The following is a 21,461-nucleotide window of genomic DNA, read 5'->3' on the forward strand; positions in this document are numbered from 1 at the left end:
TATACTTTCATTCTGCATGGTTGTCAATCATGGCAATGTCCTTAACAATGTTTTCTCATTATTCTTGAAAAAATACAATATTCCTAAAAATGAACACATCCTAAAACACTCAGTCATCCTTAGCAAAACAATTTGAGTCAGTACAGGGATGACAGTAGTTTCTGTACATTTAATATATCTCATTTTCAGTAACAGGGACATACAGTATTGACATACAGCTTTTACTCTTACATTATACAGTATGTAACAAAGCAGCAGTGAATACAATTTTTCATTCATTCTTGTGATCGAAACAAGCTAATTAGTGGAAGTTATACATGGCTGTGTCTTCAAAAAGTGGAGTATATATTTCCTGAATAATAGTTAAATGATACAGTAAACTTTTAGTCTTTCAATTTTCGTTCCAGCTCTGAGAAAACTTTTGCATTGATGTCATCCACTTCATCTTGCACCTGGGAAAAAATAATTGACAAAGGTGATATGTGACATAAAAGCATTTAAGACATTATTCTCTGTACAGTCATGGCAAGACCTCAACTCCATGTCGTCAGGTAAGGTAGAGTCTATTCTGTTAGTTCCTAATTTAATTTAGCTTCTTACTTAAGCTGGAAAACTACACAACCATCTAGTTGCATTAAAATTTACCATCTAGTTGCATTAATGAGCTAAAAACAAACAAGCAAGCAAAAAATAAAATCTACGTATCATGACTAAAGCAAGCAAATACCCAAATAAATAGGCGTTTCTGAAAAATCAATCATTTTGGACCAGTTCTATAAACTTATAATGTACAGAATTCCACATTCCCAACAGTTTACCCTTTCCAAAAACAGCCAATTAAGACTGTATTGGAAGCCAGGGTGGGTTTCTGGGGGAAGGGTGATCATAAGTGTCAAGGAAAGTTCAAATTTGACCACCAGTTGCAGGATGTCTCAAATATTATCAACAATGTACACATTTGGAATTGAATGAAAGAAAGAAAACCATAAACACCTCAGATCTGATGCTTTACTGGTTTGTACACTTAAAAATAGCAACACAATATATTTTGAACATACGAGGAGTCTGTGAAGGGTCTTTTAGTGGAATTTGTTTAAACTGTACACTGTAATAGTACCCAGCATGCTGGTATCCCTTATATTATCACTACATCACACACACAACATAGCAGCAGAAATTGATTTGAGTGAATAAATATAAGAAATGTAAATTCCAACATGTGAAATAATTTTGTTAATATAATTATGCTACAAATCATGAACACTTTATTGAAAAACTCTTATTAAATTCATTATAACCTCCCTTTGAAATGCTGCTTAACCACTTTAGAAAAACCTCAGGCTGACATTTAATGTCCCTGCTGTATGTTGACTGATTATGATGCCACTCATTTTCCTTCGGGGATCAATTCAGTGTATAAAATTAAAACAAAAAAAATTATAAGGAAAACCATCACAAAACATGCCATGATGGCAGGTTAGAAGGTTGCATTTTAGCCTATCAGCCAAAATGCAAGAATTTAATTTTGAACATATACAGTAGTATATGTTTCCCGGGTGGCAGGGTTTGCTGGGTTATTGATCAAGCAAGCAAACAGAGAAACCCAGAATAGAAAAGGAAGAGGAAACATCCTTTATTAATTCCCTTGGGGGAGGGGGGTTAATTCTTTCTTGAAATTAACCCCCTTTCTTGGAATTTTTTTTTGATGACTCGCGTATATGTCTGTATAGAGGCCTGGAATACACAAAGGGTATGGTGCCTTGCTCAGGGGCACCTCGGCACTCTCCACTGCCAGTTCACATTCAGATTTTCATGGCCCACGTGTTTCTTGAGCAGGCCACACTCCAGTTTCCAGCCCAAGACCTGGTGGAAGGAGCTACTGCCATCCAATACTGTATCAATGTATTTCAGCCATAAGCCCTACATACAAAAAATGCAAAAAAATTTTTAAACGATATTCACCTGTTCCACATTGGATACCTCCGGGATATAAAATTGCATCATGTTCTGAATGCCATTCTTCAGGGTGACTGTGGAGCTGGGACATCCTGTGCATGAACCAACAAGCTTCAGCTTCACTATGCCATTCTCAAATCCCTTATAGATGACATCTCCTCCATCTTCCTGCACTGTAGGTCTTGTGAGAGAAAAGTACCATATGAAGAATACAATTAACTCACTGACCACTACTGATGTTAAAGATGTAAAATATGTTTTGCTATAAAAGCCATCATCTGTTCAATTAAGATTATATGGTTGTATTTGAAATGTAGCAAAACAAGAGAAACAACAATCTTATTTTATCAATTTTTCACAACTCTGAGGTGCAGTGAACTCTTATAGCCAGGTAAATTATTTTCTGGTAAAAAGGTTCCTGGAAATGTTGGTGGAAACTGGGATTTTGGTGCTCTGGTAGTTCTGTACCTGATTCTGGTGTCCAAAAGCTCCTTTATCATAGACACAATTTCATCATCGTCATCACAGTGGCCTACAATATAGAAAACATAAAATGAGAAGATTTTTACAGTCAAAGAGTTACATAACTAGATGGCTAATAAGGGCAAAGCTCATACTCACTGCTTTCGTGGTACGATACACCTACTGTTATCGGGTCACCACTCTCAAAAAATTTAGCAATGGCGTCCAAAGCAAGACTCTTAATGTCGGTCCAATCTAGATCCTCATCTATCTGAGAGAAAAACACAAATTCATATAATGTTCTAACCACTGACTCATCAAGAAATAAAGCAAGTGACATGTTTATATATATATTTACTTTTGTGACAGTGATGAAGTCAGGGCCAAAGAAGACACTTTTTACTCCTTCAATTTCAAACAGGTCCCTAAAACAAATACATTAACATTTTAATATTAAACAAAATCAATAAAACTTGTTGGCAGCAAATAAGACAAAATATAGATGCAATGCATTTCTATGATTAGTTGCTTTACTTCAAAGAAATCCTGGTGCTCCTCAAACAAATTTTACTGCTGTACAAAACAGACCTGACTTTGAATAGCTCAATGAAGGTACATTAAGATTGAGATTATATTATGATAAGATAAATTTCCTCTCAACAGGTTAGTCTTTTTCTGACATGGTCTTTAAAACCAGGCTTGCATGAATCTTTCCAAGTCTCTTTGTCTTATTTATACAAGCAAGCAGCTTATGAGAAGTTATCTTTTTCTCTGAATTTCTTTACAAAAGTTTTCAAAACATGACACACATAATTAGCGTGTGAACAGAGGACGAAACCCGAAACATCTTCAATAAAACAAAGTTTGTAAAATTAGAGAGGGAAAAAACAAAGAGAAACGCACAACTGTATACATGAATCACAACCTCGCTAGAGATGAGCACCCAGCTGAACTCGCAGTGGGAAAGTCAAGTGTCCCAGCTCCTAAAACAGGTTTACCAGGAACAAACTTCAGGCTTTGTGGGTTTGGAGTGTCTTCAGTCAGGATAGACAGGTGTCCTATGGAATGTTGTAATAAAACAATCAATATATTCTTTTTGATGAAGCAATGAAACATATGTCAGAAAATAAGAGCAAGTGAATGTAAGAAGAATTCCAAAAATGTTTTCTCACTGGAGAAGTGTCTTGCTACTGTGCCAGTCTGAGGCAGACCTTTTCTGAAGCACTCAGGTGCGGTCGAGGCTGGAACCCTTAGTGAGTAAAATACAGTGAATTATATCTATCGCTCAGTCAACATTCTAGGGCCGCTTTAAAGTGGGCTTAAGAAGACTTTAGCTCAGGGTTCCAATGTGCAAACCTATTGACGACTATTGTTTTCAAGACAATGGGGTGCAGAGTCCAAGCTAGCTGTTTTCAGAAAACACACTTTATATGGATATGTAGTAGAACAAAATGAAATAAGTAAATGCGTCGACCCGTTCGCATCAACAAAATTCAAGGAAATATTTAAAGACCACTTTAAATTTTTAAGCAGATTAAGACCAACAGAGCAGTTTGTGTTAGCATATTAAATATTTTAAAGTACATCGTGAACAAGTCAGAATGCATGAGTGAGTTTATGCTATAAACATCTATTATAACGTATCAAATCAACAGCATATTGTCTTTGTAAAGAAATAAAACATAAGCGTAGAGGTTCAAACCTAAAGTGCGTTGTATTTCTCGCTAGTAACAAGCGAAGACCCCATCTCATGTGCGCCGCCATGTTCTTTGTTTTGAAAAAGCCTACGTGAGGGAAGGCACATAAGCTTACAGCGAGTTCACCACGCCTACTATGGCGACGCCATATCCGCAAATCTAGTCGAACTTCCCCACATGAGGTGCTACATGATAACGTCATCGACTGTTAAGCCAATCAGAAACAGAAGGAGGCGGGTCGTAGTTTTAATCAAGCTAAGATTCACGAATGGATTAAATTTAATAAACTATAGTTCAGTAATGGAGTAAGAATATATTTCATACAACAATTCTAAAAATAAGAACGGTCAAATCGTTATTTTAATTGGAAGACTTTGGTCACGCGTACATACATAGTTTAATACAGGCCCCTGAACACAACACACTAGGGACATGTGGGCATGCAATTAGTACCATCACACATTAAACAGTAGGGGGAGGCAGAGTGTCTGGTCGCGCATGGGGGATCGCAACCCAAACGAGCGGGGACGGTGCCTTGCTCAAGGGCCGCCTCCCCCCCTGACCAGCTGCTCATTATGGGCGCACCCCTAAGTCGCGACCCCTGTACTGCTGATTGCATGCCTACAGGCCCCTAGTGTGTCGTGTTTTCAGGGGCCTGTACACAACATTGTGTGCTGTAATTTACATATACTATATGTATATATGCATGTACATGATGAGTGTAAAGCTAATTTCCCCACTGGGGATCAATGAAGTGGATTTAATGTTAATATGTTTTACTGAAATACATGATAAAAGAACAGCATGCAGTGTGAATGTTCAAGCCGGGAGTAGGTGAGGGTTTCAGATCCACCACTAGACTGGCCACCTCAATCCTGACATGTAATTAGAACCAAGAGCTTGTCCTCTCGCTGGGTATTGCCAAGATATAGAGGTCTTTTGTTCATCCGAGTGGACTTTGGGCCCCTTCCCAGCAAGTGATAAAGGTATCCAAAATGTTTTTGTGGTAATGCACTACTTCACAGAGTGGACTGGAGTCTATGTGGTTCTGGATCAGAGTCCACCATGGCTAAGCAACATGATATTCAATGAGATATTCTTCAGGTTTGGTGTGCCCATGGAGATGTCCGACTCAGTGTCAGACATCTCTTTGCTGCAAAAAGAGTCTGCAAAAACATAAATTTCATGAAGTCCAAGAAAAGTATCTTTGCAATGTGTTTCCTGCCGTCTCCACACTCCTCATGTCAACGACAGAGTGTGAATGTGAATTTAGTACCATGAAGCACAGAAAATTATATGTTTCATGTCTTTCTAAGTTGGTAGTAAAGTTTGTATTAAAGATGAATGTTAAACTGGTCAGTATTTAGACTAACAGGGTTTATTGATTCCTTACTGACTGCTTGTTTATTCATGATTACCCCCCCCCCTTTTTTTTTTGTTGTGAAGAATTGCAATCATTACATTTGTCACATGTCATGTGAGTTTCTCTTTGCTGGTAATATATTCAATGATGTGATTACTGATCCACCCAGACAGGAATAGGTGTATGTCTGCAGGACACAACTTAGGATCTAGTCACCAAGGAAGTCTCCACAGTGGCCTAAATAAAGTCTGCCTTAGTTTGAGCTCTGTGTGTCTACCTTAATAAACAGAATGAGTGAGTATCATTGGAAGCAGGTAGTTGGCTTCCCTTCCAACCAGGAGTCAGGAATGTTACTGGTATGCTATTTATTTTACTTTCCGTTGACTGAATAAATAAAATAAAATTTTCTTCGCTTTGAATTGTATGAGCAAAAGGTAAATCTGGATGGGCTGATCCCGGCCCTACTGCTTTCCATAGCTATTGCCAGTGTTGAGTAAACAGTTACTCAGTTAGAAGTACTGTAACTGTTACACATTTGAATTTTATTGAATTAGAATGCATCATGATTTTAATGCCAGAAATTAAAGTGATTTTTTTTTCTGAGCAAGGCATTATATTGTTTATACAATATACTCACTTGTATTCAAAAATAGTTATCTTAAAATGATAAGAAATGTGCAAAATTTACTTTTGAGAGCAAAGAAAAAACTACAGTTATGGAGGAGGCTTTGTGATGTTTTACATGTTTATAGTATTAATATGGACTGACTGCCAGGCAGGAGGCCTAGAGGAAGACCAAAGAGGAGGTTTATGGATGTAATGAGGGAAGACATGAAGGTAGTTGGTATGAGAGAAGAGGATTCAAAGGACAGGGCTAGATGGAGGAAATTGATTCGCTGTGGCGACCCCTGAAGGGAAAAGCCGAAAGGAAAAGAAGAAGAAGTATTAATATGGACTGAAGTTGCTTATTATGGCTGTTAGGAATGCAGTTGTATGGCATGCTCTTTAAAAGGGTGGAGTAAAAATGAGATAAATGTAAATAACTAAATTTGTACAGTACACAGAAATATCACACAGTATTCATGCACAGGCACTGTACGTGAGTTAATGCACATTATTTCCCACCACTAGATGTCATGAATGTGTGTCAATCAGAACGGTCAAATTATTCCTTAGAGGACAATCACACAGATTTAATTCTTTGTTGTTCACCGTGATTTTTAATTATATTTCTCTCCGATATCACAGACACACATCTGTTTGAAGAATTCGTAATTCAAACCTGCTAATAATTAATACACTTGGTAGTCGCTGATTTGAGGTGGTGAGTCAGTTTGGAGTAAAGCAATGAAGTGTCAAGAAGGCCAACCCTGTTTCACATCATTTGTTCTGAAGGGGCAAGGCAGTGTTCCAGAGGAGTGGCAGAAAAAAAAAGAGGGACTCGTACATAAAAGAAGGACTTTATTGATGACGTAACACTAAAGGAAACAAGCACTGTGAAATGGTCTGCTTGAAAAAGTACTCATAATTTTTATCGAGCACTCAACTTGTGTGAAGGTATGAGCGTTACTTTATGAGCTACGCATTCCCATATCCTGCCACTCAGTGTTTTCATCACAACTGGATTTGAGGAAACTTTTAATTTGTTTCTCATCTTCCAAGACATGGTACTTTGGATTATTTTCCCCATCTCCCTCTCTCTGGTGTCCTTCATTGGAACATGGACTGTGTAAGTTCACAAGAAATTCACTTTTTTTGCATTTGTCTCTGTAAAATGGGCTGTTTATTATGACGAAAATGTTTTGAGATGATAAATACTTGTTATTGTTACTGACATGTGGCAACCTCAAGTTTATTGTGCTGATTATGAAGATATATATACAATCAAGGTTTCATAATCCTGTAGTGTGGTTCTTCACAGGTACCACTGAAAAGAATACATAATGTTTATCAGGACTAGATTAACAATATTTCTGACTAGTGCAATGGCATTCCCGTTGTGATACTAATACCTGCCTTGGACAGAAAGTGACCAGATTGTGTGAGATTTTTTGGCAGATGGGCTACAATATACAGTATCCAGTTAATTTATTAATTTTTTTACAATATCTAGAACTTACTAAAGTTTTATTTAATAAAATTAAGGTTTTGATGATTAAGCATACTTGGATTATTGTGAACACTCATTATTATTCCATAACTATAAGAAGTAATGTAATGTAATGTTGACAGTAACGTAATGTAACGTAATTTAATAGTATAGCACTACTTCTAAAAGGTCAGTTTGTCTCCTACCTTGATTAATTATTCTTCAGCTATCAGTCTTTTTATGCTCATCTCATGACATCCTCAGTACTTACAGACTACTTTTATGATAAGAACAATGATTAATATGTTGTCACTTTCATATTTCTGTTGTTTTTATCTCCAGTTATGGCCTGGCTGTCTTCAACAATCATGTCTGCTCACTTGGTGATTGGTGAGTCATGCTTTGTTGATAAAGATAGTCGAATATCACCATTTTGATGTGTTTATCCAGAAACTCATTCATTTGTTTTAAGGGGAGATGGCAACGACTGCAGAGGGAACGGATCATCTAGCTGCTGCCTTGTTCCCACGATAAGGTGACAATAACACCCCACATAATTTCTTCTTCTGCTTTTATCTTCGTGTGGGAACAGTCAGATGTCTTTATTTGAACGGACTAATCTGATTCCAGCTCCAGTGGATCTCTTGCCCCAGAAAATTCTCTTTTTACAGCCACAATCAATGCTGGATCTTTTCTTTGTGAGTTAACCTGCTGAAGACTCAAAGCATTTTACTTAACATGAGTAATATATGTCACATATACATTGTGTGATTTCCTTTTCAGTTTTACTATTCTGTATATTCCACCATTCTCATATTATGGAGAGAAACGCATGTCATTCAATGTTGAGCAAAGTTGCGTTGGTCTTTGGTGTGGTGGCAGCCGTGGGGACATTCATAGCAGGAAACTGCAATGTAAGTATTGCATTAAGAAATATAACTAAAAATTTGCTAAATAAACTTAAACAGCGGGGAGGCAACGCATCAATATATAGTGTAGACAATTAAGCTTAACAGCTTCAATTTGCACCTGTACTGCAACAGCAAACAAAGGCGGGTGACTGTTTGCTTAATGCCACGCATGCGAATTTAGAGGCCGAGCTAACTGTTTGTTTCCTTTGCAAAGTTAGAATAAAATCACTTGAATTCATTATTAATTGCAGCGAATGAATCAGCACCTATCAGTAGATAATTCAAAATGTGTCTACAAATACATTTCTGACTGGGATCCTGTTTGTTTGCCATGATTTCCACAGCAACGTGACCTGACACTCGTTCACAACTTCGGGGCAGCCATCAGCTTTATGTGTATCTGTTTTTACACTGCTTTGCTCGCTGCATTGACCAGGAAGTGTATGCTGACAGGACACGAGAAGGTTCTCTGCCCATTACGCATCATCTCCGCTGTGGTTCAAACCATTGTCACCATCAGCTGTATCCTTTCAGATATCTTTAAGTTAAATTAAATGTTTGTGTGGTGAAGTGCTTGAAAAATCTTTTTATTGAAGGGTATCATTATATTCCTAATAATAATTAATGCTCATGAGTGTTCAGTAAGTCATGTCTGGTTGAGCAGCTTGATAAACTTGGTGGGGTTTATTTGATGCGACGTTGCAGGAAGTAACTTCAGCATTTAAGAGTCTCACTCTCCAGCTGCTCCACAGCCTGACAGACCCTTTGTGCCGCGTTTGGATCCGGTCTGCTGCTCTGTTGACAAAGTGGGACTGGCAGCACTACACATGGCAGTAGATAGAATTTAATGGCATTTTCAGCAGGGCAAACCAGTGATTTCTCACAACCCTTTGCTTCACAACTCCCTCCCTATCACCAATGGTTACAACAGTAATCCTCCTCTTCATGGAAAGACACAATCGTTGAATAATGTTTTCCTCTGTGAGATGGTTGCTGTGTCAGATCAGAGCTGCCTGGAGTTGCTGTTGTGTGTGGTGCGAGACACTTCCTATGGTTTGATCCTTGCCATGCTGCCCCAGCTGTGACATTTTTTTAGATGTAATTTTGGCCCAAATTCACTTTTATCGGAAGTGGGTTGGCTTTACAATGTCATTCTGTGGATTTAACATCCCTCTCATCCTCACATGGTATGATCTGTGTTATACTCAAGCTTGGGTCCGCTACCAGAAGCCTGACAGTTTGAGGGTTTTGTGTTTCATGCAATTTCGTTGTTTAGAAATTTCACAATCATGTTCTTACAACTGACCAGTTGGACATCTGATTGTTTTACACATCCTTAACCTGAAACTTTTCAGACACGGTTTTGTATTTCCACCATGAGTACTTTTACATCCATCTGTCTGCTATATTTGAGTGGATGCTCAGCATCAACCTGGAGCTGTTCGAGCTCAGCTACGCCGTGGAGTTTTACTTCTTCTCATTCTTCATGCTTTCAAACCTGCTGAGCAGCCGAGAAGAAGTTAAGCCTTTAATGATGTCCTGATGTGGGGTTGCCAAGGTCCGGCTGGAGCACAAGACCTGTAAAGACAGCAGCTGGATCGTGGCTAAAACACCAGCACCATATTTCATGTCTTTTTTGGGATGTCCAGTCATGGATTTTGACCACTCATTCACCAAAATGAAGTATGTTTCCTTTCCTGGCCACAGCCTTTGTCAAAAACTGTTTTATTTATTACAACCAATTAACTTGCACAGAAAATGAACAAAAAGCTTTTTGAATAAGCAATATTGATGTTCTGAAAAATACAGTATCATACTGTACTGCACATTATTTACACAAATCAGTATTCAGGCTGTTCTTTAAGTGTTAATATGACAAAGAATGGTATCAACTTTATAAAAAAGGACAAGAAATCTCTGAAGTTCTATCATCCACTTACATATAGTGTAGGCACTTAGCATTGAAGCTCAACCCGAAGCCTGGAGAAGGTGGTAATTCACCATAATCCACCCAAACTCCAAGCCCCTTTCATGTAGTATGATTTTGTTTGACTGGATATTGTAACATTGGTTAACATTCATCGCTGGCTTTCACAGTACTGTACGTACTTAGTGAATGCATAGTACAACAAAGACAATCGGCTCATTAACTCAAATAACATATTCAGAATTGCAGTGTTAGCTACATAAATTATTTGACGAGATCAAGTAATATTTTCTTCATGGGCAAGGTTTAATTGTGACAATGGTCCACAGTAAATTTGATTGTTTGATTTCTAATAGAAACTGCTGCCTTTTAGAGTCCTGTCTCAGAATGTGGACCAAATCAACAGCTCTTTTTTCAAATGAAAGAAATGCTCAAAGAGCTTGTTCAAAAGCTGGTGTAAAAAGAAGGCTAGTTGGCATGTAGCATTATGTGTTCTGCTGTTGTTGTGCAATTGGGATGTTTCCTCCAATTTCAAATTTGCACTCCTTTATCAAGCCACAAAAATCTAATGTTCAAAATTCTATACAAGTTTAAACCAAATTTAAAAGCCTTTATTTTTCGGTGATTCAGTGCTGCTCTTCAAACCATGTAGTCATTAATTCACAAAAAAAAAAAAAAAAAAAAAAAAGACAACGGGGTTCTACTTTTAATGCAAAGCACTTAACCTTTACTTGAAAGAAGGTAATATACATCATGGAATTACAAATAATAAAGATATATGACCAAAATCATTTCACAATGAATATCATCTTTCCTTTGCATCAACCAAGAGGAGTGTGACATTAGCTACAGTTTTTGTTAGGAAGAAGACAGTGAAAAGCACATCTAATTCTGTCATGATTTTTACTGTATGATACACTGTAAAAAATGTTATATTTATGCAGTAGTCCACATTGTTAACCTCAATAACAAAAATGTGAGAAAAAAAACATGAGAAACAAGTTTCATTGATGTCTTCCAACTAAGTCCAACTGCAATGCATACATTATAAATAACTTCAAGGGGAAGAAAAGTTCAAAAATTACTACAAGCAATAATCCACAGTTCCAGCATGGCTGAAACAAGTGGCCTTAAATTCTGCACCTTGAAGTGTGACAACAGCCTTCTCACACCTATCAGATGCTGTAGCTTTTCCATGCGTAACATTTCTGAATAAATCAATTTAAAATTGCCCTAAAAAATTGATTATGCGAAAAGTTGCTCACCACTTTCTCTTGTGAAGTGAGACACGATTTATTTATTTATTTAACAAGGAGAGACAAAAACACAAGATTGAATAGTTGTTAGCAGCCCCATCCTTTCAGTACTGGGAAAAGCTCAGTTAGCTAAGACATGGTAGGTCTCTGATATTAATTACAGAATTGTTTTATTTTAAAAGCAAATACTTTGTGTTATCTTGCTCACACATGGTATTTTAAGCCAAACACCTCTTTCCTTTCTGGTTGCATTCCTATGTCTTCTTTTTTTTTAATATACAAATTTTTCATGTCAGTGGAAGCTCCAGCTGTACACACTATGAACAAATGTCTTTGTAATAAAAGGAAAATATACTACAATAGTAGACAATTCAGAAATTATTGTGATGATGCGGTTTGGTAATTGTTTAAATCTACAGCCAGTTGACAGGGAGGGGTCTCTCAAACAGAATACATGTTCTTGGTTGTGGATCCGCTCTTGCTGGATGTGTCGTCATGTGACTGGTAGCCCATCATGGCTTTCATGGGGATGTTTAGACGCTCTTTATAAAGCTGCCTGCAGAAACACAAATTGATTGCTGCGTGAGTACTAATGCTGACTTTGTGTCACCACCTAGTGGTCAGTTTCAGTTTTAAAATCCATGAATGTTTTACTTTGTCCTTGGGAATATTTCCTGATCACAAGATAACATTTCAACTTACCCTATCGTCATGATGGCATCTCTGTTTTGACAGTTGCTTGTCCAGATCGCTATTTTGTCACCTTTAGGTCTGACATTCACCACAGCTCCGCATATATCTTCACTCGCCTCATCGAATGTCTCACCGACTAAACACAAGAGCTGCAAGACAAATCAAATGTGACACACTGTTAGACAATGGTGTGCTTTTAATGATAAGTGACCATTAAGCAGTTAAATACTGATCATGCTCCTTGAAGGTAGTCTCTTTACCGTCTCCATCCAGAAACGGTCAAGGTCATTGTGTCTTTGTTGTTTGTTAAGAGTTATCAGCCATCGACCTCCCAGCTTGTTCCTGTCGTCCTCCCACATTGGCTTGATCCCATCCTTGTGAAAAGAGTTGAAAAAAATTATTAGAAGCTCAATGTCGTTCAGTGTATGGTTTCTTTGGACTGCAGCAATACTAGGAGGCAGAAGTGTCTCAACTCTGTGGCTCACCAGCAGTCAAATTGTCTTAATGAAATGACCTGAGGCCTACCTTAAATAAACAATAATCACACCCGTATCCAAGTTTGCTTGGTTGCTGTATGTGGTTGTATAATCTGTAAGGAACACAGAGAACTAATGACATGACAGAACATGATTCCTCTTCCATGATTTAGCATATTGTACACTGAAGAACGCAACAGGAAGTTGAATATCACTTAACAGTGTTCAGTCATAAAAACACACATTCAGACAACATTTTCAACCTTCAATGTGTGTTAGGTTTATTGGCTGTCCACAGTAAGTGCATTTCAAATTGATTCATAAGTCCTCTGTCTAAATATGACAATTCCCTTTGCACAATAGAATAAATGAAAAGTGCTGCTCTACAACATGTTATGGCCATGTTAGGTGAAGAGGCTCCTCCTGCATTATAAGCATGTTACTGTTTGTCTATACTGAACTCAACAACCTCTCACAACCCTCACTATTGACAGGTCTCTGCGGAACATTTAAGGCCAGATTGCGAAATCGCACTACTTTGGTTAGGAATGTCATATTTGCCCCCTAGTTTGCGGAGGACGTGACCCAATTCTGGATTATCTACAATCGATAACAGCTGATATGCATACTGTGTTTGTACTTTCATTATCTTCACAGACTGTCAGTTTCTTCTGCACATGTACAGTATTTTCCGCAGTATAAGGCGCACCTAAAAGCCTATAATTTTCTCATAATCCCGTAGTGCGCTTTATAATCCGATGCGCTTTATATATGGATTAATATAAATATAAGTATTGGTTAAAAACAAGTTCGCCGAAGAAAAGCCGGCAACTTGGCCGCACTATGCCACCAGCGGCACCATAACAAGGTATTCGGGCCTACGCCCCCTAACAACGGTAGTCAAGGGGCGTCGCCGAAGTAGCAGCTCTCACTGACCTGCTGTCTGACAGCAGAGCAGCCTGCGGAGCGCCCCAGTGACCTGCTACGATTCCGTAGCAAAACACAAGGACCTTTCAACAATTCTATTAATAAAGTTTGACTGACTGATCTCAGAATTTCCCAACCACTGTGGTGCCGGAAATAACCCACTTTAAACTTAATTGGTCTAAAAAATGCCATTGTGCTATAATCTGGATTCTAGTGACGGTCCATTCTATCAGAGAAACTGGCATAAAGGCGAATGAAAGACCCTCAAAGCTGAATTTCCAGCCTTTTCTGAAATTTCAAGAGCAGAGTCACTGCTAGAAAACGGTACCCGGTGTACTGCATTGATTTGCAAATGTAGTTGATAGCTCTGGGGGCGGCGGCGGAGGGACGCATTCAGGCTTATGTATTCTGTCTGCAGTGACATATTGTGAGATTCACGGCGGTGAGACATCGACGCTAAAGTCAGTTCTAGGAGTAAAACAGCGTCACATTTGCCAGTAAATTAGCAGCCTGACATTAAAAACTGGTTAAAAATTGTTTAGGACACACAGCAGCAAATAGCTGCACCTCACCTCCGACTGGACTACCGATCGATCGAAACAATATTTAATTAATAAACAAAGACAAATGCCAGAGCTTAAATATCTGTTTCGAACTTCAGATCAGGAAATAATTCGCCCAGTTCAAACTGAGTGGTCCACTCGTAATGACTTTAACCAGTTTTCAATATCAGGTTTTTTAATATGCCTGCTGACTTCTTTGTAAGATGGCAAAGCGATCAAGTGATCAGGTTTCCTTGATAAGGCTCAGAATGGCGTCTTGAAATAACAATAGGGCCGTTCACAGCTGACTAGATACTTACAGTCATGAATGCTCTAGCTAGTGGACGGATGGTGCAACTACAGCCACTATTTTTTAAAATGTATTTAAATTTTTTTAATTATATTCGCCTTATAACAATTAATTAAAGTTGCGCCTTATAATCCAGTGCGCCTTATATTGAAGAAAATACTGTACTCATGCTGAAGCAATTTTGCTGCCAAGCTGGTTGTCGCTGTTCCCCACTGCTAGCATTAGCAACCTCCTGAACATTTCGTTGTTGTGGTTCAACGAGAAGTAACTCCCTTTACAAACGGTTTGCTCTTTTTTAATTTTCCATCTTATTTTATTTCACTAAGTGATTGGCATATTATTCAGCCTCAAAGAAGGCAAAATAGTCTTCACATGAATTTGTGTGAATGACAAAACTATTTATTTGAATATCATACTGCTGAAACACTCAACTTAGATCCTGATAGTCACAAAATAACATTATATTTACAGATTAATGGAAATCACTTACGCCCAAAAGTCTTCCACTGTATCAAACTTGGAAATGAGACGCAAGTTCTCTGTCCAGCTTTTGCTCTTGTCGTTTTTAAAATACCACAAGGCCCATCTAAAGAGACAAAAGCAGAAGCATGTCAGGGTTTCTACAGATCTGTGGAAGAATGAGTTAAATACAAAAAGTACATTTACAAAACATTTTTTGGTGATGGATTGTAAACAGTTATTTATTGAGAGTGCTACAACATGGGAACGAACCCTATTACAGAACAGAGCACAACTGTTGCTAACAAAAGCATGCATATGAATGTAAAAGAACACACAAAGCCAGCCATCATCAGCAATACAGACGCAGTCTTTGTTTATGACAAGGGCTGCTACTCTTTCAATGATACCCAGGACGTCTTGTGGTGTACAGGACGAGGGCAATGACAGGACATTGGTTGAATCCTGTGCCTCCAACCACAACAGCAACCAACCGCTGACCTCGCCCACGAGTTCACCCATAGACACAGATGTCAATAGACGACAGAGTCCAAGTAAATTAACTGCACTTGTGTCGCGTTGCAAATACAGTGATCCACATTATAATGCAACAGTGGTGGAGGACACACGCATGAGCTCATAGGCACACACACACACACACACACACGCACTGGTGATGAACCCAGCTGAGGACAGTTTGTAAATATGTCTACGACTGCAGGCTAATTAGGCAGGCAGTGGGTCCAGTAAACGACAGATTTTTAAGTCATAACTTTTTCACAGAATATGTACATTTAAGTCCAAGCATCTTTTTTCTGAGGTATTCCTTTGTGATTGTACTGCAAAAAAAACCACACCAGTTAATATCTTGATTTACCACCAGCGCAGAAAACATTAAAGGAAAGATTAAAAATTAGGCAACCAGATTTACGTCTCTCCTGCAGTCTCAGAAGCATTTAATGAATTAGGAACGATGGAAAAATCAAATCTTATCACATCAAAATGCTACTACAGATATAATTGTAAAACATGCTTGTGTAGCTTGTCCTTCACCCTCATCATGGTCATATTAATAAGTTAAATAGATAACACCAGTGGACTACTTTTAGGGTTGTTGTTGTTTCAAGTTGTTTCATTTCTCTTCCAAGAAACTTCCCCACATCTGTCTGACGGAGTTTCGGCAACTTGGCTTCCTCATTAAGACAGTTGTTAAACTCAGTGTGTTTAGTTGCCCCACCCAGTACCACTGTCGGTCATTAACATTAAGTGGTTTTCCCACTTACTGAATGAGAGTCATCAGCATTGCACATCATTCCAAGTGTGAATGGTAGTGAAACTGCCTGTTGTGATGCAAAGACTGCATCATGTGACTGATAGGTGGTGATGGAGACCTCACACCTCCAACTGGGAACACTGTTGTGGCCAAAGGAGTGTCCATCACATCCATCACTAATTCCTGACCTGAAGACCAACTTCTCCTGTGATACACTGTACATTTGAAGAGCAGCTCTTTGTGACTAAAAGAAATTGAACTTTGTTAAACATGTCTTAAAGTAATGCCGTTTAAATAAACTTGAGTCAAAATTGTGATTCTGATTACCAGTATTTATTGTCTTGATAATTTTGATGCAAGAGGGTGACAAATACCTTGCCAGGACTTTTTGTTTTAAATAAAATACTATCGGGATAAAAAACCAGTCTAAGACAATGAAGTAATAACAAGCTCCAGCACCTTTCCATAGTTATGATGAAAAACATCATCATTATTACAGAAAAAAAATCCAGAATTTACTTTGTATATTCATATTTTCCATTTCATTGGACACAAGATGTCTCTTAACTGTAAAATCCACTCAGCACGCACTGAATATTGAATTCAGATTGGCCTCCCTTCCCAAATATTTGTGATGTCACAAATCGTGCCCTTGGACCAGTCTCAAAAATCGTATTTCCAGTGATACATCTCATATTTACAGCCTTTAAAATAAAGATTATACACAGATCATTCTCAATTAATTTCAAAAATAACTCCACAGAAATTCACTCCACTAATCCTTTAGGGGATTAATAAGTGATTTAATATTTGATTGTAGGAAAAAACAACACATTTCCAACTTTGAAACATTTAAAAATTTCCCTAAGTTTCTGCACCATGTGAAAACTCCAAAAAATGTGACATTTAAACTGAATTATTTGATGTGTCACCATTATATCAGCTGACAAAGAGAACAAGACTTTATAAGGAAGTGGGGTATATTTAGTACTACACTATATGCCCATGCAGGAATAACGTGAACCATGTGCTTAAGAATAGCTGAAGAGACTATTTCTTCTACGGTTCTGTCTTCCCTGCTGCTGGGTTCATTTATTTGTCTCCTCACGAGCAGAAGCAGACCCTATAACATTGAATGAAGGAGAGGTCAGAATAAGACTGACAGTATGGAAGATGACATGAAATTTCCTAAGGTATAAACTTCACGGAAATTCAAAAGAAATTCAGAAATTTGAAGGATGTACACTCATTCGCTTATAAAGCATTCTCTTCTACAAGCATTTTTTATGACAATTTCAACTATTTATATCCATTAAACAAAACATTCAGCAGCTGCTATTGTTTTTCTTATAAGTACATAACATGATTTGAAACTTCAAAAAGTAATCACCTTGTGTAACTGTTCTACATCTAGGTTAGAGACGTGCAGCCTGTTCAAATTACACTTTAATTAACTGGTTGACGTATCTAAAAGCAGACACAAACACACAAGCCTTTTATAATTGTAATTATCTCAACAAGCCTCAACTTTTTTTCAAGATGAAAGCAAATGTGAGGCAAAACAGAAACATCAAGACCTTATCTGCCCTTGGAAGAAAGACGTCTGTAGGGTGTAACAAAGGAAGCATCAGAATACACACCCCTGACCACAGAATATTTAAATCAAATTTGAGTACATAAAACCAGACTGAGAGACTGTTGTTGGTCTGAATACAGCAGCAGACATCGACACCCTTGACCTCTGAGGCTGGGCTGAACATGCAGAATGTCCTAGAAGTGACTTACTAAGTCAACTATTCAGCATTTCCTAAAACAACCGTACAATGGTCTTGAATAGATTGTCACAACCACAGAACCATGATAACAGTTCTAAAGGGACAATAGTGAACAACAATTCCATTACCAGCATGCATAGCAGGAAGCAGAATGCTGCCTTCTGTTCTTATACTGTATTTGAAAATCATTCATAATGTTGATTTCATTTACTCTGCTTTGTTTTGGAATTTATTCAGAAAGCACAAATATAAATCAGATGTTCTTAAATACAGAGCTTCAAATACTTATACTTGAAAATATAATAGTCTAGTATATAAAAACAGATCACAGGTTTGCAAAACGTGTTCCAGTAAACGCACATCCAGAGTCACCGAAGGAAAAAATGACCACGACTTGACCTGGACTATGAAAACCAGTAGACGACAAAATAAGTACATGATCTTTGCATGTGTGGCACATAAGCAAGCGCTCAAATGATGACCGTACTTAAATTAAGACTATGAAACAAGCTCTTCAGTGTGAAAGAGCAGGTACTATACCCCTATAAATTGCCATATGTTTACATGGACTGAAATAAATCAGCTGCCGAGTGACTTCTTTACTCATTGAAGAGATTAGCATTTGTGCTTTTTTAGCACATATGTTTTCAACATAACAATTCCATTTGACTGGTTTTACTAGAAATCAGGCTTTTTCAGACTGAGGAGATTATTCATGCAGTTTTTCATCATTTCTTTGGTCTCAGCTTCATCATGTCTATCTCATGATTACTAATACAACACATTCTTGTATCCCTTTTTTTTAAATCACAGAAAATTCCATTTATATGCAACATTTAGCACTGAAATAGGTGTTACCTCAATCTCTAAAATCTTTAGAATGCTGCATTGTATGCAGGCATTAGCATACAGTATTTCATTTGTAAAAAACCAACCAAAAAATAAATTCTAAAGGCAACCAAATTCTTACTTGTTTTGCAAAGGATGCTTCATGTACTGGTCAGGATTTGCAATTACTTGCGTGTCACACTGTTGCTCTTCAGGTTCCACTGATTTCTGTGAAGAGGCAGAAATGTAAATTATGTACAAAAGACATTCAAAATATGTCAGTTGAATTCTTCCTTATCCATTGTTCACTGAGGATCTGTGCTAAGCTACAATGTGGGAGATGGATTTGTTTTATAGCGATACTATAACAATATTAAATTAAAATTACTGTCAAATAAGGCCATCTCCTCACCTAAAATAACCTTATTTGTCAATGACATGCTTTTTTGAAGTGGTTTTAACTTGAAGAGCTAGATAAAATTTAACATCTATATCTATAAGTGCATCATTACATCTACAAAAGTATCACCCAAAATAACAAATATTACACCATTAGTAATGTACGTGATTACAACTTGTTATACACTGTCATTTACGAATTAAATGATTTACTAGATATTACTCTGTAGCTTTATAAAGTGAGCATTTTTAAACATTCGTTGCTAAATACGCAGTTCAGTGAAAATAGCTGGCTTTACACAGGGATTACTGGGCGAATTAGCATCGCTAGCATTAGTTTTAGCAGACGTCCGAGACTAGCTACACGCTAGATACACACGTGTCCACTTTCCCAAATAATCAATACTCTTCTTGTATGCTTAGTCAAAGGCGTAGTGATTTGTTCTTTGAAACTGTTTTAACTCTAATTTCGAAATACTTTTTTAAATGAAAATCACTGATGGGAGTTTCAATGAAAGCGCAGTCAGTCCCTCCCAGCGAACAAAGTCAGGCATTGCCTTTCCCACATTCACATTGCTGTGCTTGCTAACGCTAAATGTGCTCCACGCGAACAGACACATCTACGAACTGAGACATAATCCTCTGATAAAAACACATAGTACAGTTTCAGATGAACACAGTTGTATGAAAAAAAAGTTGTAAAATAATCTGAAGATGCAAAAAATATTTCCAAATACATTATTCGAATTTTCGGCCGACTGTTTTAGTCATCTCTTGTCGCTCTTACCGGCTCCGATGTCGCCATCTTTCCAGTAGAAATGCTCTGTTCGCTCAGGGCTCCTGCGTCACAGTCCAGCCGTTCGCTCAACTACGGAAGCCGCTCTGGTCAGTTTGGACTGGGGAAACCGAAACTACGGAGAGGTCTTCTCTTCTTCCTTTGTTGTCCTCTCACGGTTGGCAAACAACGTCTACCGTGCAATGGCGCCACCTTGTGACATGGAGTTTGTATATATAAACTGCTAGGGCATTATCTTTTTTTTTTACTTGTAACATATTAAATAGCATTTTTTAAAACGATGTTAAGCAACAGAGCTAACCTCAATATTTTATTGATTGTAACATTAGAAAGGACAACATTCAGCTAAAATGAAAGGAAAGGTACACAAAACTGTGATGAGACCAGCGATGTTGTTTGGTCTAGAGATAGTGTGACTGAGGAAAAGACAGGAGACAGAGCTGGAGGTAGCAGAGATGAAGATGCTGAGGTCCTCTTTGGGGGTGACCAGGATGGATAGGATGGTGCAGTGGGTAGTGCTGTCGCCGCACAGCAAGGCGGTTCCAGGTTCGAGTCCTGCTCTGTGTGAAGTTTGCATGTTCTCCCTGTGTCTGCCTGAGTTCTCTCTGGGTTGCGCCTCAGGTTAATTGCCTGGTCCCAAATTGACCGTAGGTGTGCGAGTGTGTAAGTGCTTGTTTGTCAGCGTCTCTGTGTAGCTCCGCGGTGCACTGGCATTGCGCCCGGAGTGTACCCCACCTCACAGCCTGAGTCAGCTGGGATAGGCTCCAGCTCCCAGTGACCCGCGCAAGCGGATGAAGCGGTACGAGAAAATGAATCAATGTAAATATAAAACTTTTACTGATTCAAATAAAATTGATATGAAAACTGTAAAAAATGTAATTGAGGGGTTTTCACAACCTCTGACATAGATCTGTAACTTATCATTCCAAACCAGTAAATTTCCTAATGAAATGAAAATGTTTTTTTCTTCAGTGTACAGTGCGCCCTCATTCCTTGTGGTTAATGCGTTCGAGGAACCACACACGATTAATGAAAGCCGCGATAAATTGACAAACTAACTTATTATTTACGGTAATTTAAACGATTATGAACCCACCCTACCTCCCCATACTGATATTAAACCACCTTCTATCTGTATGACCTTTTCCCACACTCTTATCGACTGTTTAAAGTACTTTTGTGTCTCAATTAAGTCTGAGACTCACGGAATGTAGCGCACATCAAGATGCCGTCAGCCAATAGAATGCGTGTACGGTATCACGTGACTGCCTACCAAAAATCTGAGATGAAGTGAAGTCGCGAGCTCTGATGCGCGAATGCAC

General features: G+C 38.1%; 3 protein-coding genes across 3 annotated transcripts; 1 reads left to right on the top strand and 2 right to left on the bottom strand.

The window, feature by feature from the left end:
* Positions 1-149: 149 nt before the first annotated feature.
* On the bottom strand, positions 150-4,206 carry zgc:110319 (uncharacterized protein LOC796111 homolog). Its single transcript, XM_068326857.1, has 8 exons — positions 4,121-4,206; positions 3,591-3,667; positions 3,344-3,476; positions 2,777-2,843; positions 2,578-2,689; positions 2,425-2,488; positions 1,963-2,137; positions 150-452 (listed from the first exon to the last, which is right to left on the bottom strand). Exons 1-8 carry the CDS (start codon positions 4,180-4,182, stop codon positions 384-386), a joined length of 759 nt encoding a protein of 252 aa, XP_068182958.1. The 5' UTR covers positions 4,183-4,206; the 3' UTR covers positions 150-383.
* Positions 4,207-6,978: 2,772 nt separating this feature from the next.
* On the top strand, positions 6,979-10,979 carry si:dkey-228d14.5 (uncharacterized protein LOC796266 homolog). Its single transcript, XM_068328084.1, has 7 exons — positions 6,979-7,207; positions 7,910-7,957; positions 8,040-8,102; positions 8,198-8,265; positions 8,351-8,481; positions 8,823-9,000; positions 9,834-10,979. Exons 1-7 carry the CDS (start codon positions 7,143-7,145, stop codon positions 10,019-10,021), a joined length of 741 nt encoding a protein of 246 aa, XP_068184185.1. The 5' UTR covers positions 6,979-7,142; the 3' UTR covers positions 10,022-10,979.
* A 124-nt stretch (positions 10,980-11,103) lies between these two features.
* On the bottom strand, positions 11,104-20,236 carry eif4e1c (eukaryotic translation initiation factor 4E family member 1c). The gene is made up of 7 exons (XM_068328086.1): positions 20,131-20,236; positions 19,087-19,172; positions 15,100-15,195; positions 12,880-12,943; positions 12,615-12,728; positions 12,364-12,503; positions 11,104-12,217 (listed from the first exon to the last, which is right to left on the bottom strand). Exons 1-7 carry the CDS (start codon positions 20,146-20,148, stop codon positions 12,103-12,105), a joined length of 633 nt encoding a protein of 210 aa, XP_068184187.1. The 5' UTR covers positions 20,149-20,236; the 3' UTR covers positions 11,104-12,102.
* Between the last annotated feature and the right edge of the window lie 1,225 nt (positions 20,237-21,461).

This window comes from Antennarius striatus, chromosome 11, assembly GCF_040054535.1.
Source record: "Antennarius striatus isolate MH-2024 chromosome 11, ASM4005453v1, whole genome shotgun sequence".
In the NCBI taxonomy this organism is placed as follows: domain Eukaryota; kingdom Metazoa; phylum Chordata; class Actinopteri; order Lophiiformes; family Antennariidae; genus Antennarius; species Antennarius striatus.